This window comes from Chelonoidis abingdonii, chromosome 16, assembly GCF_003597395.2.
Source record: "Chelonoidis abingdonii isolate Lonesome George chromosome 16, CheloAbing_2.0, whole genome shotgun sequence".
Classification (NCBI taxonomy): Eukaryota; Metazoa; Chordata; order Testudines; family Testudinidae; genus Chelonoidis; species Chelonoidis abingdonii.
This window is the reverse complement of record NC_133784.1, coordinates 1,731,668-1,759,029: the sequence shown is the minus strand read 5'-3', so window position 1 is coordinate 1,759,029 and position 27,362 is coordinate 1,731,668. Positions and strand designations below refer to the sequence as shown.

The 27,362-nt window shown below is 48.2% G+C and overlaps 1 protein-coding gene across 1 annotated transcript in view; it reads right to left on the bottom strand.

Moving 5' to 3' along the window:
- COL17A1 (collagen type XVII alpha 1 chain) overlaps positions 1 to 27,362 on the bottom strand; it is a 65,864-nt gene that overhangs the window by 3,551 nt on the left and 34,951 nt on the right. The window contains exons 24-53 of the mRNA XM_032786115.2: positions 25,105 to 25,167; positions 23,899 to 23,934; positions 23,703 to 23,756; positions 23,273 to 23,308; positions 22,543 to 22,578; positions 22,004 to 22,066; positions 21,594 to 21,629; positions 19,371 to 19,442; positions 19,041 to 19,067; positions 17,465 to 17,500; positions 16,883 to 16,918; positions 16,564 to 16,644; positions 15,061 to 15,096; positions 14,250 to 14,330; positions 11,834 to 11,887; positions 11,647 to 11,688; positions 10,691 to 10,753; positions 10,451 to 10,510; positions 8,825 to 8,851; positions 8,687 to 8,728; positions 8,440 to 8,505; positions 7,970 to 8,020; positions 6,610 to 6,732; positions 5,892 to 6,029; positions 5,008 to 5,097; positions 3,954 to 4,082; positions 2,896 to 2,985; positions 1,924 to 2,061; positions 1,460 to 1,612; positions 308 to 655 (exon numbers count right to left, since the gene is read on the bottom strand). Of these exons, the coding sequence (XP_032642006.1) occupies positions 308 to 655; positions 1,460 to 1,612; positions 1,924 to 2,061; positions 2,896 to 2,985; positions 3,954 to 4,082; positions 5,008 to 5,097; positions 5,892 to 6,029; positions 6,610 to 6,732; positions 7,970 to 8,020; positions 8,440 to 8,505; positions 8,687 to 8,728; positions 8,825 to 8,851; positions 10,451 to 10,510; positions 10,691 to 10,753; positions 11,647 to 11,688; positions 11,834 to 11,887; positions 14,250 to 14,330; positions 15,061 to 15,096; positions 16,564 to 16,644; positions 16,883 to 16,918; positions 17,465 to 17,500; positions 19,041 to 19,067; positions 19,371 to 19,442; positions 21,594 to 21,629; positions 22,004 to 22,066; positions 22,543 to 22,578; positions 23,273 to 23,308; positions 23,703 to 23,756; positions 23,899 to 23,934; positions 25,105 to 25,167 (2,307 nt within the window). The remainder of the gene's footprint in view (positions 1 to 307; positions 656 to 1,459; positions 1,613 to 1,923; positions 2,062 to 2,895; positions 2,986 to 3,953; positions 4,083 to 5,007; positions 5,098 to 5,891; positions 6,030 to 6,609; positions 6,733 to 7,969; positions 8,021 to 8,439; positions 8,506 to 8,686; positions 8,729 to 8,824; positions 8,852 to 10,450; positions 10,511 to 10,690; positions 10,754 to 11,646; positions 11,689 to 11,833; positions 11,888 to 14,249; positions 14,331 to 15,060; positions 15,097 to 16,563; positions 16,645 to 16,882; positions 16,919 to 17,464; positions 17,501 to 19,040; positions 19,068 to 19,370; positions 19,443 to 21,593; positions 21,630 to 22,003; positions 22,067 to 22,542; positions 22,579 to 23,272; positions 23,309 to 23,702; positions 23,757 to 23,898; positions 23,935 to 25,104; positions 25,168 to 27,362) is intronic.

Below are 27,362 nucleotides of genomic sequence, written 5' to 3'. Positions count from 1 at the left end.
AAGAAGTAGCACCGTCATTGAGTCTGATTTTCTCCTGCAGCACAGCAAACCTCGCCATGGACTCACAGTTTGGCAGGTTCAGCAGGTCAGTGCTTTGCACTGCCGGTGACAGGGATGCCTTGCTCCCAGTGGTGATGGGCTCAGGAGAGAGCTGCATCCAGCTCTGCTCAGCTGGAAGGATTTTTGTCCCATCTGATGGGAAGGGGGTAGGAACGGAAAGTGGGGGATGGTGGTAGATGGGCTTTGCAGGGCACAGAGGGAGGGAGCTGAGGTTGCACCATGCAGCGGGAGAAGGCTTTGCACTCACTCTGTATGCTCTCCGACACCCGAAGTGCCAGCTCATTGTAATCCAGCGATCCGACAAATGACTCGCTGTAGGATCCGCTCGAACTCATGGATCTCCTCTCTGCTCTTTCTGCTCCCAGGGATCCGCTGTACGATCCACCTGTACCCATTGAGCCACCGTACGACCCATCGCTGCCCATGGCACCACCGTACAATCCTCCTGCACCCAGGGATCCACCATATGATCCGTCTGCACCCAAGGATCCTCCATAGGACCCAGCCATGAGGCCGCTATCTCCTTTTGGCCCTGGTGGGCCCATAGGCCCTGGGGGCCCGGGAGGTCCCGAGATGAACCTTCGAACATCATCACCTGCAAAACACAACAGGCACTGATGGTGCTAGCAGACAGACACACAAACGCCACACGCATCCTGCTTCACAAGGACAGAGTCCATGGGGCATTGGCACTGGTGGCCAACAGCCTGGGCACACTGGGCAGTGGCGAAGGGTCTGCAACCTGATTTGTCTTCAGAATGCAGCCTGCAGCAATGCACTTCACTTTACATTTGCAAACTGCCCCAGGAGTCTGGCCGGTATCCTGAGCCCCAGATGGGGAAACTGAGGCCCGGAGCCCAAAGATGGAGGCTCCCCAGATTAACAAACACTTTTTCAAAGGTTGCCCTCAGTGACTTGCCAGCGCAGGACAGAGGCAAGGCTGGGTTCAGGGTGTGCTTGCTGCTGGCTCAGTCCACTAGACCCATATCCCCTTCCTTTGCTCGTTAGGAAAATGCCTTCCCCATAAAAAATGACAGTAAAAAACTTATAACAAGTCCACCTTTAAATATAACAGTAGTAAACACTCCTTGCCTCTCCAATGCCTTGCATCTTGGGATCACCAGATGCTGTATTAGGCCCCAGTCTGGTGCAGAATAGGTAAGGTGCAAAAGGTGAAATTCAGCCCGGGGCAGAGGTCTGGCGCAGGGTCTAGGTACCATTTAAGTCCCACTTCAGCCTTTGGGGGACTTAAATGGTACCTAGTCCTTGCAGTGAATTTCACCCAGAATGAATCCTACTAGGTCATAGATCAGACTTGCCAACTATAACATTGACCAGAGCCAACAGTAAGCAGAGTAGATGGGTGGTGAGATTGCTATCAGATACCGAGTCTCCTTACTGGTTAGATATTGGATCAGCTCGCTCCTAAATGTGTCGCTCAGCACGTTGTCAGTGTAGGAGAAGTGGCCAGTTCCTGACAGACCTGGTGGCCCTGGTGGCCCTGGAGGTCCTGGGGGTCCTGGTGGTCCAGAGACGGAAGCGTATCCCACACCTGGGGAGAGTAGGGATGGGGAGAAATATTATTTTTGTGAATGGAAGGTGACCTGCCAATTACACTTGTTTTGGAATCTTGATTGTTTCAAGAGTCCAACCCCAAATTCCACCTCTCTTTGTGCCCTAAAACGCAGATGTGGATGAGATTTGCAAGCTGCCTGGAGATTCAGTCCCATTTAATGGGAATGACGCATCCAAATCTCCTGGGCAGCTAAGTCGCAGCCTAAATCTTCCTGCTGTCTCTGAATGCCATTTCCTCTGAAGGCCCAAACCCTTCCCAGCAGCAGTTGAGAAGAGCAAACTCCTTACTTTGCAGGTAAGAGGTGACATCCTCTAGGCTGAACGTGGAGAGGGAGCTGCCCGGCATTCCGGGGATTCCAGGGGCTCCTGGAACTCCAGGGGGTCCCTGTGGCCCTGGGGGTCCAACAATGCCACTAAATTCAGAGCCTGAAAGTACCATGGAAGAGAAAGAGTCATTTTAAGGCTCCCACCCCATTGCATCCAAAGCATCGCTCCCCTGGCAGTAACATCTCTGCTGATGAAAGGGCTTCACTCCCGCACTTCTATTTGCAGTAGGAGTGTGTGGGAAATCCAGGAGAAAGTGCTGTGAATGGCCTGCATCGGGAACTGCCAGCGCAAGCGCATGCCTCTGGAGGACTGCACTGACGACACTCGGATGACGATTGGGCACAGAGGCCTGTCATGTGGTCAGTCCATCGCGGTGCAGAATAAGGGACCGGATTTATATTTGCTTTGTACAGTAGAGGCTCCACTCATCACTCCATAGTTTGATGAGGGTTGGGGGCAATCTCTGTCTGTGTTTCAGTCCTCACTTCCTGAGCTCTCAGACAGAGGTGGGGTTCCGGTCAGAACCCCCTGACCTGCCATTGATGCTCAGCATCAGATGGAGCAAGAGCCCAAAGGAGACACTCATGGGTTTGACTGTGTACAAGCCATACGCAGTATATTAGGGATTCCTTGCGTTTAATGGAACTGTGACATTCATTCAACACAACAGCATGTCTGTAAGCAGAGTAGAACTGCTCATCAGAGGTTACAGAGGGTTAACCATGATGATAGGTGACACTGGAAATCCAACAGACTCTCCTATAGATGATGGTTGGATGGGAGGAGTTTAGTAATAACATCCTCCCCCAGGAAAGTATGCCTTTCCCTCAGCTGTTCATTGTGGGAATCTATCAGTGTATATCGGCCTATAAAAGAATATCACTGACTAACTACCTGGCGTGTGGATAGCAGGGTCTGATAGCTAGGACTTACCTTGGAGTAAAGCTATGAGGTCACTGTAAGATGTGCCGGGTAATCCTGGAGGACCTGGGGGTCCCGGGAGTCCAATACTGAGTCCATTATCTAGGAAAAATTAAACACATTTAGATGTGAGGATAACAGCGACATTGGCAGGCTAAACATCACATGTGCCACTGAAACATGATCACTATTGCAGTGGGAGAAAGAGTTGGGTGGCTAATTTACAACCAATAATTCCTATAGGGTGAAATTCACCTCCATGCAGAAGGTTAACTGAAGGCTAAGGCCTATGTACCACTTACAATCCATTCAGATCAGGCCTCAGCTGATGGATAGGTCTTGTGCTGCCCCTCGTCACCAGATGGGAATTTCACCCACTGTGAATCTAGCCTCTTTCTCTGCTCCTGGAATAGCCTCAGATTTCCTCAGCAAGTAGCTCTCTAAATCTCTTAGTCTATGGCCTGATCGTGCATATTCAACCTGTCTGGGTTAGCTGTGATTGAGCCAATGAATCGCATGGTATTACTCCCCTGTTCCCTGACTGGATAAGCACACCATGCTTTCAGCGCAAATGGGTGGATGTAAAATTTGGTTTCTGCAAACAACAGTAGCTCGCAGCTTTGAAATTTGCTTTGCCAAAATGTTTCTGCCAGTAAAACTTGGCCACACAGGTTGATCTGCTCCTAGAGGGCATTAGAATCCTCTTGGGTGGGGTTTCAACTAAACAACCACTTGCCAACTAGAATGACAAAAAGTAGCTTTTCCCCCGGAACTGTCTGGTTTATAGGGTCCAATCATTCAGGGTCTGATTGTAAGAGGTGCAGAACAGGAAACTGAACCAGGTGTCCCTAGTCCTAACCTAACCACTGGATCATCCTTCTTTTCTAAGTTTCTCTAAGGAGACCTCTATGCTGGCTGTCACTATATATACGCTAGCAATACATGCCATCACTTAGGGCCTGATACAAAGGCCACTGAAGTCAATGGGTGCCTTGCCATTGACTTCTATGGCTTTTTGAACAGGCCCTTGGAGAGAATACAGAGAACCACACACTAAAAAGAATCATTACTTGTTATGTAGCTTATAACCCGGCTGGTCAACTCGTCATAGTTCAGTGACAGAGCCAAGCCATCTCCTCCGGGTCCAGGTGGGCCTGGGGGCCCCTGTGGTCCAACTAGATACTGACGAACTTCTTCTCCTGAAACGGAAAAGGAAAATGAGTCTTTTGTGCTGCTGGTTGCCCCCAAAGAGTGGGAAGGAATCAGGTGCAAGCATTCACAGTCTGACAGGCTTCCTAGCCAGGGGCTTGCACGGAAAGATGGACTCAAACCTACCGGCAGGATGCTCCCACACATCCCAGCTCCCTATGCACATCTGCCTGGATATTGTATTAGGAGGTGAGTAGCTCACAGAGTCTGGACCTCTTTCGAGGTGGGGGTCCCCAGGAGAAAGACATACCAGCTCTGTTCTCTTTGAGCTGCTGCAGGGATCTGCTCTGCTTGTATTCAGCAGGCTGAGCTGTTTCTCCAGAATCCACCCATACCAAGATCCTGCTTACAATTCACAATTAGTTTGTATTTCCTTTGTGGTTGGTTTCTAGCAGGGAAAGCTAAGCTCAGATGCAGTGCCTGCTCCTGCTTTTCAATTGGATTTTCCAGCTGGCTTGACTCAAGCACAGAGAGGTCAAGTGATTTTCCCCCAGGCAGTCAGTTGCTCAGCCAGGAGTAGAGCTCTCTGCAATCCCTTGCTGTCACCATGATTTAAACCTACTGCACATCTCTGCCCTGGGATTCCCCTCTGCTCTGAGGCATGATGAGATTACATGATGAGCACTCTAATAACAGAGATTATAGCTTTTTACTCTCAAACAGGAACCAAGACTATCCAGAGTTAAATCATCCCAAACCAAGGGATAGAAACCCTTAATTTTAGGTTAGGAAGAAAATTTCCCTGAAGACAGGTTTCATCATCGCAGCCTGCTGCAGGGTTTCTTCCTCTGACACAGCTCGTGCTGGTGACAGCGACAGGCCACTGGTCTGACCCAATTCCTATGTTCCTAAGCAAGACCCAGTCACTCCCAAGCAGCAATGGAATCTGCAGCCCTCACTGCTTGAGACACTCACTCTGCAGCATGGCCAGGATGTCTTCGTAAGTCAGGAATCTTGAGGAGGAGGAGGATGAAGAGCTTGACATCTCAATATTGTAACCGGAGCCTGTGAGAATGGAAATGTTTCATGTCACATAGGATGAAGACTGACATAAGGAGAGGCAGCTTGAAAGGAAATTGTTTGATGTGCCAGGCGGTGACAAAGAAATGGACTCATACTGGACCAGGGGGTGCAGCTTAAAACATGGCTCTGTGGGAAAGACTTCCCACTCTTGCGCAGGGTGATGAATCTAGGGCTGGATCACAGCGTGGTCAACCAGTAAGTATCATCCATGGGACAACAGAAATGAAACTAATGGCCTGCCACTTGGGAAAACATGAGTCTCTGCTCTCTTGACCTAGAATGGATTCTATATAGACAGCCAGAAGCGCAGGAGCTTCCGTCTCTTTGTAGATCCCTAGTCTTTGGAGGACAAGACAATGGCAGACAGTCTAATCCCAGCAAACAGACTGCAATACTGTCACATACATGCTGCCCATAGTGACAATGGCAGATTACACTCCCATCTGACTCTCCAGGAGTTTAGGAGGTTGAGGGTCTAGCGTTCAAACTGAGACTATCTAAAAGGCAGTAAGAACTGGCTAAACCTAATGTAAAAATGAGACAAGACACGCGGCTCAATTTTGCCCCCTTCACTCATGTGGAGCCGCACGCCATTCTTTGAGTTGCCCCACTGGACTGATTACAGAGTCAGACATTTTATAATCACGTTGGAGCATTGCTCCATAGACACCAGGAGCCGCTCCAGCACAGAGCTCAACGGCAGGTCACATTCTGATCTCAATTACGAGAGCAGGATTGGAGCATAGCACTTAGATAAACGAGAACCTGGGACTTACTCGTCATGGAGCTCATAACACGCTTGGCCAGCTCGGCATAGTCCAAAGATTGTCCGTCAATGGTGGTGATGATTCCTGGTGGCCCAGGGGGTCCTGGTGGGCCTTGAGGTCCAATCAGATAACGCCCAATGGTGTCACCTAATGAGGAAAAAAGGTGAAAGCCAAATCAGCTGTGTGAGAACGGTGTGACATGAGGAGAGACTGTATGGCAGGGTCTGAAGGAAGCCTGGTCATGTGGATCCTCCCTGGTTGCATATTATGGACCATCTGAGGATGATCACACAACACTGCTTCACTCACTGGACTCCTCTCTCCTTGGCCCATGGAAGCGTGGGTGGGTTTAGGTAAGATCCTTGCAGTAGAGGAGCCCATATCAGAGGGGCTAGTGCTGACCCGTGTATAGGATGCAGAGCAGCAGGTTGGGTTGCAGCCCATGATGGGTTGGCTGCCACACTTGGGAGAATTATGAAGGGCTCAAGAGTGGAGGAAGGCTGGAAGTCATCCAGGGAGGATGGGAGAGGGTGGGTCTGAGGGAACCCAAACCTTTGGTGGATCTGGGTCCTGTTTAGCTTCCCCCTCCCCTGCCAGCCCATGCTGGAGATGGGGGCACTGAATAATTTCACCTCCCCAATGGCCCATGGATCTTGGGTAGTGGGACTGCCAGGAGCAGCCGAGTGATGGGCCCTTGTCAAAGCCCGACGTCCCTGGTTTTACTTACTCTGCAAGTACTCCGCAACGTACTGCTGAATCTCCTGCAGTGAGCCTCCAGCTGGGCCGGGGGGACCGCGAGGGCCGGGAGGACCTGGTGGACCCTGGCTGTGTCTTGAGTTTGAAGATCCGCCTGAAGAAATAAAATAGGCCAATAGTTTTTAGCATCAAGAGAACAGACCAAGGACTGGTAAGGTCGGAGCAGGCACTGAGCCCTTCACCTAGGTGTGGGAAAAGCTATGCTAGTATGGTAAGGGCTGAGAGGGACCCCTAGTAAATCACCTAATCAGGCTGATAGAGGCACGTAACACTGGAGTTCCAGGCTTTGCACTGGCTCCCAGTTCTGAGTGCAATTCTGGGTATTGGCTGTTATTATATGTAAAATCTTAAATCTATCTGAGCTATTTCTCTGACTCATCACCACACCATCTGAACATCCCACAGTCCTTAATGCATTTCTCCTCACAACACCCCTATATGGCAGGGCAGGCCTCTGATCCCCATTGTACAGAGGGGAAACTGAGGCACAGAAAGCAACTTGTCCCAGGTCATGCAAGAAGCCTGTGGTGTAGCAGTAACTGGACCCCAGGTCTCTCAAGTTCTAGGTTCATGCCCTCACCACTGGATCAGGCTTCCGTTCGATGCCCTCCCAAAATGCCCTTCTCTGAGCCACCTCTCCCACAGCCTGTAACATCACCATCAGCTGGTAGGATCCTGCTGTCTGTCACCAGCATGAAAATCCTGGGCAGAGCATTTCCTATGATGAGCTCCGAGCTCTGGAATTTGCTCCTTTTTGCAATCTGCCAGTGCCCCTCTATGGGAACCTTGAATCGGATTTATGGTTGATTTAGGCCACTGGTCATTTAGTCAGAAGGTGGAGGACTGGAACAGTGGGGAATAATCTGTGTTGTGGTTTAACATTGGCAATAGATACTGGGCCAAATTCATCCCTGGTGGGACTCTGCCAACGCATCCCCTCCACGATGGAGCTACAAGGCGCCCATGGCATATAAAGGAACTGGGCCCAAGTCTCCTCTCACACTGGTGTAAATGAGGAGTCAATGGAGTGACACTGGTGTAAAGAGAGAGATCCGAATACAACGCTTGGATCTCAGCGATCAGGCCATTGAGGCAATGCAGTCCCAAAGGACTGGCTGGTTCCTGCGATGCAGAAAATGGAAAGGTGCGATTCTGAAATTGTCCACTTTGGGAGAGACTTTGGGAGAGGTTCAGGAGTGCCTAAGGGGCTTAGGAGCACAAATGCCATTGACTTTCAGGGGGACCAGTCCTCCTAAATCCTTTTGAAATTCTCTCTCATTAATGTCAGCATTTCCTGCTACACAGGACCAGATAGAGTCTGATCCCCTTACCTGTTGAAGACCCTCCTGGGATGCCGGGAGCCCCTGGCACGCCTGCATCACCTGGAAACAAGGGAGAGAGGCACAGGTAGCCTGGATCGGACAGCAAGGGATTAACTCATCCCTTGGGTAGTTTATAATGGCTGATGTGCATGTCCCCTTCTAGGCCCTGCACTGATTCAGTCTGAGATGGGGTCATCCCACACTCAGAGGCATGATCATGGAGACTGGGGTGAAGGGACAGGGCACAAGCAGTCTTCGACAACCATGCAGCAAGGCAAGTAAGGGCCAGCAGCAGTGGCAGATCCTGAGCTCAGGGCAGTGCAGTCACTGTTCCCTTGGTGTACCCAAAGAGGGCGGCAGGGCCATGCTTTCACCCTGCACCAGCCCAGGAGGAGCAGGCTGCCTCAGTGAGAGGCCTGGGTGTGAAAGGACTGCAGGTTCAGGGCATGAGGAGGAGGAAGGGTTTTCTTTTCACAAACCTTTGTCTCCTTTGGGTCCTCGAGGCCCTGCGGGTCCAGGAGGTCCCTGGATGGCAACTCCAGCACCTGCCCAACCAGAATGCCAGGAAAAGGAGTCAGAAGTGCACAGGCAGAAAAGCCTTGGGGGAGATCCTGGCCACACTGAAGTCAATGGGAGTTCTGCCATCGATTTCAGCTGGGCCAGGATTTCATCGCCTGGCTCCAGAGCAATTAATGCAGAGAAGGAAAGGCATGTGTGCAGACTGACCTGAAGCAGAGATTCCTGGGAGGCCAGGCTGACCTGGTTCACCTATATGAAACACACAGAGAGAGGCCAGTCACACATTCCTGCTGTTATAATATCCCCTCACCTGACAGCAGAGCTGTACGCTGGAATCCTAGTTACCTGTGAATCCTCGTGGGCCCGGTGAACCTGTGAACCGGAAAACAGAGGCATTGTTAAACTGTTCACACCCACAGGCCCTGATCGAGTACACAGAACACAATCACAGCATCTGATTCTCAGGGCTGAACTGGGTATTTTAACCCCACCAAGGGAGGGAATTCCCTCCTCTCCACAACAGCCAGCTTCCTGCAGAGCACAGGTTTATGTTTACCACTCCCACATCCACACACGCTACTAAGTACATCTGAGTCCCAGAAGACCCTGCAGGTCAGCAAAGCCAAGGGGAGGATGAGCACCATCTGTGACCATGTCAGTGGCAGGTCCTGAAGGAATGGAATCGCTCTGTGGCTAAGGCAGAACAGAGATGGGCCTGGACAAGATCAATGAACGCCCCCAAATCATAACCCAAACCATGTCGGATGCCACGCTTTGCAAATGGATCTTGTTGTTTTGATGGCAGAACCAAAGCTCTGGTTCCAAACATCCCTGAATCTTACAGGCACTTGAAATCTAGATCGGAATGTCATGGCTTGTCACTGCCCTGGCTCCTGAACTGGAATCTAATTAGCTGCCACAGAGCCAAGGGAGAATCTTATTTATTATTTGTACTCAACAAGGACAAGTGCAGAGTCCTGCACTTAGGACGGAAGAATCCCATGTACTGCTACAGACTAGGGACCGAGCGGCTAGGCAGCAGTTCTGCAGAAAAGGACCTAGGGGTTACAGTGGACGAGAAGCTCGATATGAGTCAAGAGTGTGCCCTTGTTGCCAAGAAGGCTAACAGCATTTTGGGCTGTATAAGTAGGGGCATTGCCAGCAGATCGAGGAACATGATCATCCCCCTCTATTCGACATTGGTGAGCCCTCATCTGGAGTCCTGTGTCCAGTTTTGGGCTCCATGCTACAAGAAGGATGTGGAAAAATTGGAACGAGTCCAGCAGAGGGCAACAAAAATGATTAGGAGGCAGGAGTACATGACTTATGAGGAGAGGCTGAGGGAACTGGAATTGTTTAGTCTGCAGAAGAGAAGAATGAGGGGGGATTTGATAGCTGCTTTCAACTATCAAAGGGAGTTCCAAAGAGGTATGGATCTAGAGCGTGCTGAGTGGTGATGCAGATGACAGAACAGAGGAAGTAATGGTTCAAGTTGCAGTCGGCCGCGAAGGTCTTAGGTTGGATATTAGGGAAGCATAACATTTTTCCTAGGGGAGGTGTGTGGAAGCCGGAGATGGTTAGACTCTAGGGAGTGGTGGAATACTCCTTCCTTAGAAGGTTTAATGTTAGGCGGATCTGGTGAATGCTAAGAAGCCTAGGCTGGGATGATTAGTTGGGGATTGTCCTGTTTTTGAGCAGAGATGACCTCCTGAGGTCCCTTCCAACCCTGGTATTCTATTCTATTCTATTCTATTCTATTCTATTCTATTCTGTGGTAGCTCCTTGGAGCACCATCATGGCCCAAAGCCCCACACACAGAACAAAAGGACAGTTCCTGCCCTAGAGAGCTTCTGCATTGCTTATCAGTATGAGGGTTTGGCGCTGAGGCACTTTACCAGTGACTTGAAAAGCCAGCTCTTGGGGAAGGCTCATGATGAGTCGGAGCAGTAGGATCTGAGAGAATGGACTCACCTTGGTCTCCCTTTGGCCCTGGTGGGCCTGGTGGACCTGGTGGGCCTGCAAAGAATGTTTCTGAAATGAAGAAAAAAGGGTTGTTTAATGTACGCAAGCAGACATAGCCATGGAGTGGAGGAGCATGACATGTCCCCCTGTCTACAACTTCCTGAAGCCAGGGATCGCCGGGAATTCCCCCACAGAGGGACAGAGAGGTTTCAGAAGGATCTGACACAAGAATCAAGTGAAAGTACCTACCTGAGTTGGGCACGAAGGAGCCTGGTCTTCCTGGTGGGCCTGGTGGGCCTGGTAATCCTTCTCCTAAGCCAGGGAGATAGAACAATACTCAGAAGGGAGGGTACAGGCCAATGAATACAGCAGTCTGCATAGCAGAGTCGCTGGATTGCCAAACCTGGGGCCAGTTCCTTATTCTCACTGCACCCGTATCCCGCATTAGTCAGTCATGCCCTGCTGTAATACTGGAGGATCACAGCACAATACAGTTAGGGTGAAACTCCATTTACAGTGTGGTGCAGGAAAAATCCCAGAGTGCCTCAGTGCATTCAAATGGCCTTTTCACTCCTCATCCAGTGAAGCTTTACTTACAGAGGAGTTTTTATTCCATAATAAACAGGGCCCACGCTGCTCAGCTCCTGGGGCTGCAGCAATCACCACCTACCAGCTAGTTTTTAAGTGCTGCATTGCACAAGGATTGTCACCTCCCCCGCCTCCTCTGCTATGGCTGAGAAGAGGAAGGGAAATTACCACTAGACCACTGAAAGGGGAACAAGGAGGCATCCGTAGCTACCAGGCTAGATCGCTGGGCAGTTGAGGACTGAAGATGCTACAACTGCAAAGAAGAGTTGGCACTCTTTCGCCTTTCAGGGTGAAGACATGACTTTCCTGGCTAAAGATTCCCCACCATCGTTCCCCCAGAGGTCAGGGCCACCAGCAAATCCAGGGTGTGAGGGGATTTTGTTAGACAGTTCCTTTCCCATTATCGTAAAACTCCCCTTCTAGTGAAGTGTGTCTGTGTGAACACACAGGGTTAAATCCTGACCCCATGGAAGTCAATGGCAAAACTCCCATCCACTTCCATGGGACCAAGATTTCTCCCACAGAGTTTCAGAATTACTCATCTGGGGGCACATGACAAATCGACTGTAAGCCGCCCCTTCCCTCGCTTCCATGTACGAAGGGGAACAAGGTTTTACCTGCTGGGCCGCGAGGTCCAGGTGGTCCCTGGATGGAAGCGCCTGACAAAAGAAAAGAATCAGATGCGTTCAAGAATATTTGCACAGCAAAATGAACAAGTTGAAAGCATGCTGCAGGCTTTATTCCACCCCTGTGATCTCTCCTCTCTACTGCGCCATATGTAATACTCTATTATAATATATATACCTGGGGGTCCTGGAGGGCCAGGGGGGCCTGCTCGTCCCATTAAATCTGATGAAACTGAAAAAAAAGAAAATATTTTTGCTCTGGGTGGATTAAGGCAAGATCCTTGGTACAAGGCCTCATGAGTCAAAGGGGACCTTGACACACCCATGATTCTGAGAGGGCAGTGTAGTGCCTCCCTTGCTAGTCCCTTAGGGACCATGAGAACAGGCAGCAAGAACTGGGGCAGGTGAGGTTGGGATGGACAAAGAAACAGCAAGGAATCTCTCTGGACAGTGAGGACCTGTGAGAAAGACCAGGGAGGCCAAAGATGCTGGACTAGGATGATGGAACTTTTCAGGAGGAGGAAGAGTTTTTAAAAGAGGGCCTGAATTTTTTGGTGAGTGGGGTAGAAGGCCAATTTTTGATGAATCTGGGCCCCGGATAATCTTACTTAGAGATGGACTCCAGCCTCAAAGCTGAGATGTGAATCCCAAGTTCGGGGGTGTTCAGATCCAGGATTTGGGTTCGGCCCATTATAGAGCTATGGAGCAGTCACAAAATTCTGTTCCAGATCTGAATTACTCTAAATTTAGTGTTTGCATATGGGGGGCAGATTGGGACCACGTTTAGTCGTAATCCATCCTTGATCAACATCCCAGACATACTTACAAAAGCTTTTCAGAGCATAGTAGAATAATCCAAGGTATAATAAAAAATTGTAATAGTAATTGGTTGCAAAATACACACTGTATTACATAAAATAAATAGATTTTCCCCAGAGGATACTGCTGTTAATTCTGTTTCTGTCACTTCTGCCTTGAAATTTACATTTCTTTCCCTGCTGATTTTTGTCCTCAAATATTTGGGAGATTCTGGCTCTTGGTCCTCCTCCACATCCATTTAATATGTCACTTTAGACTGGTTACTTCTTTGCAGCGGGCTTAGTATTAGGCCAGGTCTACACTGCGACTTTAAATCGGTTTAATGGCCGATATACCGATTTAACGCTGTATCCGTTCACACGACGTCGTCATTAATATCGAGTTAAACGGCTCCTTAAATCGATTTCGGAACTCCTCCCAAACGAGAGGAGTAGCGCTAAATTCGATAGTGATAACTCGGATTAGGGTTCATGTGGACGGAAATCGACGTTATTGGCCTCCGGGCGGCATCCCAGAGTGCAGCACTGACCGCTCTGGACAGCAATCTGAACTCGGATGCAGCGGGCAGGTAAACAGGAAAAGCCCTGCGAACTTTTGAATTACATTTCCTGCTTGCCCAGCGTGGAGCTCTGATCAGCACGGCTGGCGATGCAGTCTGAAATCGAAAAAGAGCTCCAGCATAGACCGTACGGGAGATACTAGGTCTGATCGCTGTATGGGGAGACAAATCTGTTGTATCCAGCTCCGTTACAGAACACGAAATGCCAAAGCGTTTGAATAAAAAACTCCAGGATACACAGCGCTGTGTGACAAGCGTAACGGGAAGCCAGAGACTCAAATGGACGCTCATGAAGGGAGGGAGGGGGTACTGAGGACTCCAGCTATCCCACAGTCCACAGCAGTCTCTGAAAATTATTTGCATTCTTGGCTGAGCTCCCAATGTCTGTAGGTTCAAACACAGTGTCTGGCGTGGTTCAGGGAACAGCTCCTCAGTTTATTCCCCCCCACTACCACGTGAAAAAAAAAAGGGAAAGATTGCTGTGCTATGGCGTTTGCTCAATGCACTCCGCGAAAAAGGCGCCAAAGGGTTGTCTGCTGCCTTCACAAAGGGAGGGGTGAGGCTGTACCCAGCACCACCCGGGGCAGTGTTTTCTGCCCCATCAGGCACTGTGCTCTCAACACGGAAGTGGGAACTATGGGATAGCTGAGGAACAGCTACCCACAGTGCACCGCTCCTGAAATCGATGGTAGCTTTGGACCATGGACGCAAACAATCGATTTCGGGATCCCACTGTGGACGCGCTAAACCGATTTTATTAGATCTGTTTTGTAATATCGGTTTAAGCTAATTCGAAATAATCGTGCAGTGTAGACGTACCCTTAGTTTTGTTGTGAGCACAGGGCAGCTGCATGTTCTTGTGGCCTAGTGACCAGAGCAGTGCAGTAAGACTCAAAAAGTCTTGAGTTTCATCCTGGTTCTGGCCTGCTAGACCATTGAGCAGACAATGTCAATGCCCTGTGCCTCAGTTCTGTAAAATGGGGATAATGATACTGCCCTCCTTTGTAACGTGTTCTGAGCTCTACCAATAACAAGTGCTAGATAGTATTATTGTCATCGTACAGATACCATGAGCCTCAACTAAACCACATGCCCACTCCGTCTACAACATATTGAGCTAGAGGCATCTCAAGTTGAAGGACCCTCCTCCTGGGTTGGTCTCACCCAATAACTCTTCACAGTGCCAATAAAGAACAGAAGCAGCATCTCTTCTTACTTTGAGATAATGAAGTTGCAACTTCTGATCTGATGGTTTCCATAACGGTTTCACCTGCGAGCCCTCTTTCGCCACGTGGACCTTCATCAGGAACAGAGAGAGTGTGGGTTATTTAGCCAATAGAGGACGAGCTCTACCTTTTGGGGGACCTGCCAGGCTGCAGGCTAATGTACCAGCTTCTGATCTCCTCTGACATGGCTTCAGATTTTGCTTTTTGTTACAGTAAGATGGGTGGGTGACACAAATTCAATCCTTGATGGACATTCATCCAAATCTAGAAATTCCTGCATAATCTGCCATTATTAACAAGATCAATTCAGGGTCCATCTCTAGCTCCCACCTTTTTACACAGCAGGACCCCTAGATCAGGACCATAGTCCAGATCCTCAAAGATATTTAGGCACTTAAGTCCCACTGAAATCAGTTCCAATGAGAGTTAGCACCTAAATACCTTTGAGGATCTGGGCCCATATAACAGAAAGGCAGCTTTGATTGGAAAGTGCTCTACTAGATAAAATAATAATAGATGTATCTATGGCTGTAGCTTTCACACAGAAGATATTTGGGTACTCCCCACTCACTCCTCTCTGGGGGCTGTGGGGGGGAGATATGAAAATTGGGAATTTCTTAGAAGTTTAATTAAAACTATGAATGCAGATGAATGAGCCAAAATGAAAAGATCTGCAGACAAAGAGAAAGAGATTGTGCAAGAAGCTGAGAAATAAGGAGCGAGACTGAAAGATTTTATGAAAAAAAAAGAAATGAATGCAGTTCATTCAGAGGCAGGCAGTATGCTAGGCAGACTGTGTACCTTGCAATCCGGGGAGACCAGCTGGCCCAACGGGACCTGGTTTCAAAGGATAAACAAAAAACGACTGCATTAGATTTCCATGGCTGTATTTAACAGTATCAGGGAAAAATCAGTAGGCCTTTGAAAAGAGCTGAGAACATCAAATAATACATTTGTCCATGCAAGTAAATTAAATCAGGATAGGGGCATGAATTAATCAGCATGCCAGTGGATATTGGAGGTTCTGGAGAGGTGGTTTTTAGTTCAATACCTGGCAAATAAAGCACATGCTCCATTTAGACTGGTGAAATAACCAGGCAGGTATGGGGTCTAATACAAAGACAATGGGCCTGATCTACTCTGCCTTGTCCCTTCCCTTGATGAATCTTAGGAATAACACCACTGAAGCCAAAGGAGTTACACCATTATAAGAGGCAGACAGGTACAAGACGAATCAGCACCTCTGAGCTTTGCACTGTCTCCGTTGTACTGAAGGACGGTGACTGCATTAGGACTGTTCAGAAGAGGTTTAGGCCGGGGGCTTAGCATGGAGCCTGGGACTCTTAGTACTAGGGTCTGGAGCGGGCACTGCTAAAAGCTTGTCAGCTGTTCTTGCGAGATTTCTGCTGTCTTGATGACACCCCCACTCAATTCCAGACTGGAAGATAAGCCCCTTCTGCATCTGGATCTGAAAACAAAACTATGGGGTGTGTGTGGGTGTGGGGGTTCAGATCCAGGGTATTTGCCCCCCCTACTTCTTGAAATGCAAAGGGGCTTGGATGTGAGATCCCAAGTTTGACCCCATTGCTAGACTGTGTGCATTAGATCAAGATGTAATGGAAGATTCCAGGGCACAACCTCACTTATTCCAGCTCTTCCAAAGCCGCCCTCCTACCTGCCCCTCTTGTGTCTTTCTCCCACTCCCATCTTCACACCCTTCCCTGTGCTCCAAACGACCTGTCTTCCTTTTAAAAAATCCCTCCTTCAACTACACATGCCCATTGTGCAGCCTGTTTAAGTGAGGCCCAAGCCCCGGCCTTACTACTGTGGAGATCACAGAGGGCAGGCAAGACGGGGAAGCTAATGAATAGAGAGTCCCTGATCTATGTGGCCTGTGGGACAGGACAGCTTGGCAGGGATAGGAAACCATAGACTCCAGAATGCTCCTTAACGCTCCTCCAGAAAGGGAGAGTGTGGACCCCACCCAGCACTGGGAGAGCGGGGGAACCTTAGCCATGTCCCCAAGCTGGCTGACCATATTCCTGTAGGCCCATGAAGCACCCCCATGGACGTTCACTAGGCCCCCACCTACAGCTCAGAAGCAGCATTTTCCAATTCTGCTTTGTGTCCCCTATACCAGCTGTAAGATGAACCAGCATTTTACCCTGAGATTGTTAAGTTCGTGGCACGGCAGGGACCTTGTCTTTCTCTGTGTTTCATACAACCCCAAGCACAGTGCTCAGTGAATTCACAACGAACAGCAATGCAGGCTGCACCTGTAGCAAAGGACCAGGGTTTCCTTACCTGGGACACCAGGTGGGCCCGGTGGGCCGACTGCTCCTGGTGGGCCTGGAGGGCCAGGGAGAGCAATAGTTGATGAGCCCTCTGCAACACAAAAACGAGGCAGTTGGCAAACAGAGAAGAGGAGTAAATCTGCCATAAATATCATTTGTAATGAACAGTTTGACCAGTTCTATTGTCTACATTGCCACAACCGACTTAAATGATGCAAACACAAAGAGACCCTGATCCATTGTAGGCACAAGGTAACCATGAAAATAGAAGGGATAATAGAAATTAGAGGAAATCATCAAAAACTGGGGCTGTTTGAAATCATACGTACCAGCAGTTATAACTCGGCCGGGAGCACCAGGTTCACCTAGGAGAGAGAGGGACAAAAGAAGAGGGATCAATTAATAGATCAACAAAACATTTTGAATAAGTTTCTGATGGCATTTTGGCTTCTGTTCTCGTTCCCCTCAATCTTTTGTTAGCGAAATTATAAGGATAGGAGAAAATGAGGGAAGAAAGAGTCAGAAAAGAGAGAACTCAGCTAACTCCAAAAGATTCTTTAATCGAATGTCCAAATGCTACATTTGTCAAAATGCATAACGGGCTGAGTTCTGATCCTACATACAAGTGTGCAGCTTGCACTGAAGTCACTGGGACTTGTGATCATGTATCTAGGGGCAGAGTTGGGTCCAATATATACATTTCAGAGGGAGAGCTACGCTGATGACTTCTCTGGAGAACACCCTGTTTCTATGTGCTTCAGGAGACTTTTGTTATATCCATTTTTCTTTTTTCTTTTCTGAAACCACTAGGTGCCACTGTTGATCCAGGCACTGGTCAGGAGACAAGAAAATCCTCACTAAAGCAAAGTACCTAGAGAATAAATGAATATCTGGTTTGAATCCCAACTTACCTTTAGTCCCTGGTGGACCAGGGTTGCCTGGGAGTCCTGGTATGAAGAAATAATTCAAAATTATGAATGTAAATATTTTTTTTCCAGGTAATTCCCAGCTAGTGAGAAAAAAACCCCATGCAGTCACTTGATCCAACCATTTATTCTCCAATATTTGTAGTGGGTGCATTTAAAAAGATTTCTTGCTGTTGATTGCAACTCCTTTGCTTTATCAGAGGACCCTTGATACCATTGCAGGATGGTGCACTGAGGAGTGCCGCATTATCTGAAAACCCCAGATTTCTAGGGATGTGCAATTAGGCACAAGGACCTGGAATGCCTTCCTAGTAACTCAAGGTGGGATTTTCAGAAGCCTTGTGGGACATTGTGCTGCTAAATAGCTTGTGAAAATCCCATCCGCAGTAATTATCTCAACATCCACTTTGATTCAGAAACCTGTGAATCGCCATTTTAAAATCCCTATTTCGACCTGATGAGGGTGAAGATTCCAAGGAGTTCCTGAACTATCATCCAGCAGAAATATATTTTCTATCATATGGGTGTTGTTTATTGACTCAGGACATCTCAGCCCAGGTGCTTCTCCAAGTGACCTACCCATAGCACTGCCCAAAGTTTTCCCTAGCTCACAGTATTCTGCTTTACTCGGTGGGACACACTCCCTCTTTGAGATTGCATGGCCTTTTGTAGCTCTTATCATCTCCTCACCAGCTGATTAGCATTAGGTCATTTTTCCAACGTTTTACAAAAAGGAAAGTAAGTGAGCTTAGTTCTGATGAAAATTTCTAGGCTGACAGCCCTGGAGGTTGAAATCCTTCATTTATTCACAGGACAGCTACATTATGGGGATAGGAAATGCAAAGTTCTTCCCCTTAGCACCCCACCAATGTGACTGAACCCTGTTCTGGAGGTGCAGCCTCTAAGATTCAGACAGTAACTCATACCATGATAATTCACCCCTTGGCTGGAAATGTAAACAGTTGGGCTAGCTAAAGACATTTGTGATGGTAGCTTTGGTGATGTGGATATCTGGTGATATGGAATTAGACTGAAACAATCGACGGATTTCACAAAGACCATTGGGCAGTCACCAAATGATAACAAGGCTTGGTCACTACAAAACTGGGCTGGAAGTGGATCCTAGCATTTGGGAGAGGACATTCCAGCCTGCTGATGTATCCTTGTCTTGCCTAGGATTCCATGTGTGAAATGCTGTGCGGTTGGGACAGCTACCAGACTAGTGAAGAGGTAATGTGGATTTAAACTGTACTAAAGAAAAACTGTCTCTCATGAAGGCCCATTCCTCATTACTATAGCGCATTTCAAACTGGGCTTTCCTAGCATTTAAAAAAATATCTGTGTTAACCTAAAAACTGTGGTCAGATGAGCTGTCCTAACTTCATAAATGAGACTTGGGCATGTGCGAATATATGCTGTCAGTCTCATATCTTGGCTCTTTTAGTGGTCCCTGCACCTGTGTTTCATGTAAGGATAATAGGCTCACAAATGTGAGGCTAATAGGAAAGTTAGGGTGCTACAATGTGTTGGTGATAAATCAGAACATGGCTAAATGACTTACCTGGGGGTCCCTGCGGTCCTGTGAGACCTGGAAAAATAAAGGCAAAAATTCTAAGGGATTTGGGAAAATGTCTTGGGGGGAAAAATAATAATTTTGTTTATAATTATGGGCAGATCTTCAGCTGTGCAAATCAGCATCCATATATGTGTGTGTAATCTGCAGATTGCAAAAGGCCCAACATCCACATAGCTTCGCATTTCAGCACAAAGTCCCAGCATGACTATCTGCCACAGAGCCATGTAGCATTGGCAAGCAGGCAATCCCTCCAGATGGGATGTGTAACTCAATGGCATTGTCTAACAATAGTCATTTTTTCCTTTCTGCTTTTACCTGGCTGTCCTGCATCTCCAGTGGGCCCAGGCGGTCCTTGCAATCCTGGCATTCCCATGAGACCTTGTTCCCCTAGGAATGATTATCAAGACAACATAAACATACTCAGATTAATGTAGCACAATAACCATTTACAGTCTAGAGACTGTCGATGTGAAAAGAGCCAATGTTTCAATTGTAGGCACCACCCATAAGTCAGTGGGCATGCTGGCACATTAAGCAGGTACTTTCATGCCTAAATGCCCAATTTTAGCATCCAGAGTTAGGAGGCGGGCAACCAAGTTTGAAGTGCCATAATTTTCTTATTTCAAATGTAAGATATAAGGCCACTGCTGTGACACAGCACGAGTTAGGTGATCTCAAGGAGATCACATAAGGTATGTCTAGTCACTCGGGCTTTTGCTTGAAATGGGGAGGTGACTGTGCGACAATAAGGAAAATACACTTGCATTCTTCAACAAAAAAACTTCAAAACCAGACTCCAACATGAAGCTGCAGAACTGGAATTAATTTTCAAATTAGATACCATCAGATTAGGCCTGAATAAAGACTGGGAGAACTTAATTTCTCCAATACTAATTTCTCCCTACTGTTACTCACACTTTCTTGTCAATTGTCTGTAATGGGTCTCTCTCTTACCACTTCAAAAGTTATTTTTCCTCCCTTGGTTTCCTGCTTGTAAGGAGGCGCCCTGGCTCCCCGCCGCGCCTGAGGGGGACGAGCCAGAGCAGGCACCTCCTTGGGCGGAGCCGACGCCGCCTGTCCCCACCCCCCGGAAGTCAAGGGGCGGGACAGGAAGTATAAAAGCCCGGCCCCAGAGCTCAGTTGCGGCCCGGCCGCCGAAGAGGACAGATGCTGAGGCCCAAGCTCCCACTGGGCCCAACCTGTCCCGTGCCCGGTATCCGGAGGAGCGCTGGCCAGACCTGCCTCGTGCCCGGTATCCGGAGGATCCCCAGCCGGACCTGCCTCGTGCCTGGTATCCGGAGGACCCCGAACCTGCCCTGCCCTGCGCTCACTATCCGGAGGAGCCGTTGGAGTGTCCTGCCTCCCAGCATCCAGAGGAACCCATGGTCTGGGACCCCCCGAACGACGCCAGCGGAGGCCAGGTCCAGGGAGAGGGGGGAATTGGAAGTAGCCCGGGGGTAGCCAACCCCAGTCTGGCTCCTGGGGACTGTGAACCCATGTCAGTGTGTTGCGGCCTGGATTCCCCACTGACTGCAGCGAACCCTTGTTGCTGCTAGGGCCCCGGGCTGGGACGCAGTGGAGTGGGAGGGCCTGCGTCCCCCCTGCCACCCGTCCAAGGGTGGCAGATTCCCCCGCTCCGGGACCTGAGGAGACCCTCTGTATAGACTCACTGCTTGTACTGTGTTGTATTTGCTGCCCCTCCCTGACCAAGGGCTTGGGCTAGAGACTGTTTGCTCAGCCCCTGAGCTGAGCCTGAACTATTCGCTGCCTCGCCCTGACCAAGGGCTTGGGCTATAGACGGTGTTTGCTCAGCCCCTGAGCTGAGCCTGAACTATTCGCTGCCCCGCTCTGCCCAAGGGCCAGGCGTAGACGCGGACTGCTGTGTGTAAGGAGGCGCCCTGGCTCACCGCCGTGCCTGAGGGGGACGAGCCCCAGCCTGACCGGCTTACACTGCTGTTAACTGATTTATCTCGTTAGACTGACCTAACACTTGGTAAAGCACCCCCATCCTTTAATGTGTTTATACCTGCTCCTGTATTTTTTACTTCATACATCTGATGAAGTGGGTTCTAGCTCATGAAAGCTTATGTCCAAATAAATCTGTTAGTCTCTAAGGTGCCACAAGGACTCCTTGGTTTTTTTTTTCTTTTCTGATACAGACTAACATGGCTACCACTGAAACCTGACACTTTTACCTGGTGCTCATGCTACAGAATGAATATGATAGTTCATTGTTAACTTCATTCTAGTGCCTTTGACACACACACGGCCCATCTCAGGTGAGGTCAGCATGATGGAGAACTGGGGCACAAGGACATTTAGCTTCCTGTAAACATCTCTCAGTTCAGTGTTAGATGTTTGATGGCACACTCCTTTACTACTATGTTGAGAGGCCAGGGCCCCAAGTCCATCGCTCCACTGACTCTGCTACTACATCATCAGCCACCATCTCAAGCTGCAGTCAAGTCATGATGTAGTTGATCTTTTGTCTCTGATGAGGGGTAATGGGGGAGAAAAAGGAAAAAAATAGTCACCTACCTCTTGGGCCTTGGTGTCCGTCGGGGCCAGCTGGACCTACCCAAAGATAAGAGCTCATTAGGGAATGCTGGAATGGTCCCACAGTATACCCGGTATCGTGGATATTCCCTGTATAGTGTATAGCTGAACACAAGACTACGGCTTTCTATTATATTATGTTTGAATAAGACCTTGACTGGGATCATTGATGGTTCGGTAACTTTCACCAAAAGCTTAAAGGTAAGGACCACTTTTATGCAAATATAATCTAACCAGAAAGAGATTTGTGGGAAAGACCTGGCAATACATACAGTACAATTCCACTGCACAGTTATCTCCATTCCAGTCCTCACAGAAATGGAATATCCGCGAGTAGAAACAACACCTATGTGTGTTCTCTAGAAATGTTGCATCAGTTCTTTGTTATTTACCTACAGATCCTTTAGCTCCTGGCTCCCCTGGAAGACCAGGCAATCCTCTTGAGCCTGGCTCGCCTGCAATCAAATTAAATTAAAGTGAATAAAAATAATGTTGGTGACGATAGATTTCATGACGATCAACAACATTTGCAGCTTTGCATGCTAAAGATTGTATTGATAGGACATTCAGGCCTCGTGATTCATGGTGCCACGTGATCACCTTTGGGAACTGGGAGGGAGTTTTCCAAAACGTACAAATTAACCGAGTGCATTCCAAGTGAGGGGGAATCTCTCTGAAGTAATAGGTATGGATCCCTACCCAGGGATATCTGATTATATGAATCAAGAATACGATCAGATATGGCACACCTTATATTCTAATGAACAAAAATAATGTCAACAATAACAATATTTTTATCTTTAAAAAATAAGCGGAGCAAGTTTGGATGGCAGACTATATTCCTGCATGCACATTTTTATAATAATTCACTTCATATTTTATAGACAGTATTAATTCCAGGACCCCAGATAACAAATGTTTATATACTGACCTGTCAGACCACGAGGTCCTTTCTCTCCATGGTCACCTAAAGCAAACACAAGAGGAAATATAACTTCATGTAATTCACAGATTCTTAAGAGTTATAGATTCCAAGACCAGAAAGGACCATTGTGATCATCTAGTCTGATCTCCTGTATAATACAGGCCGTAGAACTTCCCCAGAATAATTCCTAGAGCAGATCTTTTAGAAAAAATATTAATTTTGATTTAAAAGTTTCAGTGATGGAGAATCCATTGTTGGTAAATTGTTCCAATGGTTAATTACTTTCACCATTCAACATTTATGCCTTATTTCCAGAATGAATTTGTCTGTCTTCAATTTCCAGTCATTGGATTTTGTGATATCTTTCTCTGCTAGACTGAAGAGTCCATTGTTAAACATTCTTCTCTCATGTAGATACTTACAGACTGTGATCAAGTAACCTCTTAACCTTCTTTTTGTTCAGATAAAGAGATTGAGCTCTTTGAGTCTATTACTATGAGGCATGTTTTCTAATGCTTTAATCAGTCTCATGGCTCTTCTCTGGACCATGTCCAATTTATCAACATCCTTTTACTGTCAAAGAAAAGGGAAACCTGATGACAAAAGCATCAAATAACCAAAGCCAATGAGGTATGTAATTGATCCCAATCTGACACTGGGGGAACCAGGACAAAATATCCTGAGTAATCCAACAGGAAGAAAGTACTGACAAAAGTAATTTAATTGATTAGCATACCTTTGGGTCCAGGTGCTCCCAAAGCTCCTTTCTCACCTAAAATATATAAAGGCAAAGACTTAAAGAATAAATATTGTAGAGGGGGGGCAGGTCTTCCTCCATCATTCTTCTCTAGAGACAGAACATGACCCACCTCTTCTTTTGATGCTTCTTCTAATCTAATCTAATCTAATCTAATCTAATCTAATCTAATCCATCATGCTCTTACCTATCTATGGTATTTCCAGGGTATCTATCACCATCACTGAGTATATTCTTTGTCCTCCTATCTTTCTCCTATTATCCTCGGGTCCCAGGGTCAGAACCTTTCTCAGATATGTCTCTGATTCACAGCTGGGTGTTCTCTTCTGGGCAGTAGTGGAAAAACACCAACATCTGTTAGAGCCACCATAACTGGTCAGTGTAGCAGAAACTGGGCTCTAAGTCTTACCTTTGGCCCCTGGGAGACCTGCTTCACCTCTAAATCCTTGAAGACCAGGAGAACCTGCAAGAAAAAATGAAATAATTTAATCATGTCCAGTCTACTCCACTGCTGAGCAAGTTTTCTAAGGAAGCCAAGCACACAGAGTGTTGTCACTCTGTCTTTTTGTTTCCTGTATGTTATAAAAGGAGAATGTGGCACTCACCAGGTGGACCTTGTGGGCCAGGAGAACCTGTCATGCCTGTAAATAAGAAGTGCACCATATTTCAGCTATATTGTAATGGGAAGGAGAACCCATCTCCTTGGGTTTGCCAACAGGTGACTAGATTCCAGAGTGCCCCTAACTAAACCAGGTCCTCCAGCCAGTAGATGATCTCACATAATTTTCAACTGTGATAGACCCAGGCCAGTTGGGAACAGCAGAGTAGTAGAAGGGAGATATACTGGCCGCTGGATAAGCAGTTTTCTGTTCCCTGAGTGACCAGAGCAGGGGCTGCTCCAGGCTAATGAGAACACCTGACTCCAATTAACCTGCTAAGAGTCAGGTGAGGCAGTTAAGCACCTGACTCTAATTAAGGCCCTCTGATGCTATAAAAGGGCTCAGTCCAATCAGGCCAGGGGGAACCAGGGAGCCAGAGGAGAGGAAGTGTGTATGTGTGTGAGGAATTGGGAGCAAGAGGCGTGCAAGAACTGAGAGTGAGTAGGCATACTGCTGGAGGACTGAGAAGTACAAGTGTTATCAGACATCAGGAGGAAGGTCCAGTGGTGAGGACAAAGAAGGTGTTGGGAGGAGGCCATGGGGAAGTAGCCCAGGGAGTTGTAGCTGTCGTGCAACTGTACCAGGAGGCACTATAGACAGCTGCAATTCACAGGGCCCTGGGCTGGAACCCGGAGTAGAGGGCGGGCCCGGGCTCCCCCCAAACCTCCCAACTCCTGATCAAACTCAGGAGGAATTGACCTGGACTGTGGCTTCTACCAGAGGGGAAGGTCTCTGGGCTGTTTCCTGATCCACAGGGTGAATCTGTGAGGTGAGCAAATCTGCCAATAAGTGCAGGACCCACCAAGGTAGAGGAGGAACTTTGTCACACATCCTATATATCAGAGCAATTTAGTCTTGAGCTGGGATTGTTGCAATCTATAGGAAACAGCTTTTCCTGGTGGTCCAAGCCATGTCCTCTCCTCCTTGCCCAAGGCAGGAGGAACAGAGTTCCAGCTTGTTTCAATGGGGAGCTGTTCTTTATGGGCAAAATTTTTCCTCTCAGTTACATGGGTCAGCTCCTGCTGGTGTCTGTGGAGTGGCACAAATCAAAACAGTGGGACCCACAACCTTCCACACATCCTCCCATAGCTCCTAATCAGGGCTATTGCCAATGCAACCTGGCTGTCATTTTCTGTTCAGTGCTGTATTTACCTTTGAGGCCAACAGACCCTGGTGGCCCAGGCGGTCCTGCAGGTCCCTGATCACCAACAGCACCTAGATAGTAAAGCATCAGAGCACGTCATTAACCAGCCTGCCCATAGGCGCCAACTTCCCCTCTTTCCCGTGGGTGCTCAAGCCCCTTTTGCCCCCTGCCCCCACTCCACTGCTTCTATGAGGCCTTGCCCCTACCCCACCACTTCCCACCCCTGCCCCGCCCCCATTCCAACCCTTTCCCCAAAGTCCCTGCCCCAACTCCGCCCCTTACCTGCCCCTATTCCAACTCCTTCCCCAAATCCCCGCCCTGGCCCCGCCTCTTCCCTGCATCCTCCCCTGAGCCCGCTGTAGTAAGAGGAGGCCCTGAAACGTAAACCGTTATCGGAGGCCCAGTATGAGGCCTAAGGCCTGAACTAAAGTAATGGTCAAGACTTTGCTAACACAAAGCAAAGTTAAGCTGTGAGCCAGAGGCAGGCCCTGCTCACAGAAGCTGGCAAGGAAAGGGCTGATGCTGCAAAAAGAGACACACCTAAAGGTGCTGGACATCAGATATCAGAATATTTGCATATTGTACACTCCACACAGATAACAAGGAACAGGCTGACCCATCCCAATGACAGGGCCAAAAGGGGAATATGATGGATAGAGTTGTTTTGTTCGAATCAACATGTACAAGGTGAGAGGCGGCCCCTTACTGCGTACAGGGGTTGCACCTCAATATGTCAGGAGTGATGTATAACTTGTTTGTACCTGTGTATAAGAACACACCCCGAGTGAATGTCTTTGGCCAGCCTAGGGGGCAGTGGAAAGTCTTGCCACTGACTGAGCTGGTCCATTGTCAGGGAGCACATAATTACTAGCTAGCAGCATCTTGGATTTCTATGCTGGGGAGTTGGAGACTGTTTCTCTTTGACAATAAACCTGGCCCGGGTGCCTTTATACCTTACTAGAGTCTGTGGTCACTGGGGTTCTCTCAGGGCCTGCTGGGTCAGCGATCTGCACAGAGCCGGGACAGCATACAGAGGGAACACGCATGCAGCCAACTGTTATCATCATCGAACAAGAGCAGAGCACCACACCGGAAGCATCATGTGCCATGTTCCCACTCCACTCTTTCCCTCCGGAGCATGCTAACGCTGCCAAACAGCTGTTTGGCGGCAGCCGGGTGGGAAGCGCTGGGAGGTAGGTGGAGGAGCAGGGATGCGGCATGCTCAGAGGAGGAAGAGGTGGGGAACTTGGCTGACAGTGGGTACAGAGCACCCACTAATTTTTCCCCATGGGTGCTCCAGCCCCACAGCACCCATGGAGTAGGGACTTACAAGCCTGCCAGCTGCCATCCTCCACTGCAAGAAGGAACTCTAAGATTCAAAGAGATGTGTCCACAACATGGGGATCACCTGCACCACACTAAGCTTCTCTTGTCCTCCTGGGCAGCAAGACAAAATTGCTCCTGTGGGATCCACTTGCTATAAACCAATTGTCTCCATGAACCTAAACTGGGCTCCCTGTTTAAAGATCCAGCCATCTCTTTCACCTTCCTACCCCCAGCTCCATGCGCACCCATGAAAATGCTGCTTTGCAGACAGGTATTGCATGTTTACACAGCTACAAACCAAACCACCAGCCACCTCTAGTCTATTTTCTTCTCGGAGTCACTTTGAATGACTGAGGGTTAGCAGCCAATTTAGTAAGGATCTGATTGTGGTATACGGCTCTGATTCCCCGTCGCTCAGTGTCATGATTAATTAGTAATTAAGACAACCGAGAACGCATTATCCAGAAACGAGCCCATCTCATTGGGCATTATGACACACTGAGGTTTGAATCCTTCTAATATCCCAGGACTTATCTCACAACACCACCTGGGGTCATTGTCTTCTGTTGTCAGTGAATATTTTAGTGTGAAAAAAATCTATCAGTCATTTCTGTGCTAAAAGATGAATGAATCCAATGCAACAGACAGATCTTTGTAATTAATTGCAGAAGCTACAGAAATTAAAAGATTCTTTTTGGTAGGACACACAATCAGAATCGTCATCCAGCACCAACCCTTTTGCCTTTTTGCACACACTCAGCAGTTTTCTGGTTTAGTCTATTTATTCAACTCTGTAGAAGCTTTGGGCCAGAGCCTTTCATTTGACTCTTGGCTCACCGTGGTCAGTGTGGATAAAGTAAAAATGAGCTGAGAGCCAAACCACTTCGGGTTCTGCAAAACCCAACCCTGACTGATAAGCTTTGGCAAAACAAAAGCCATC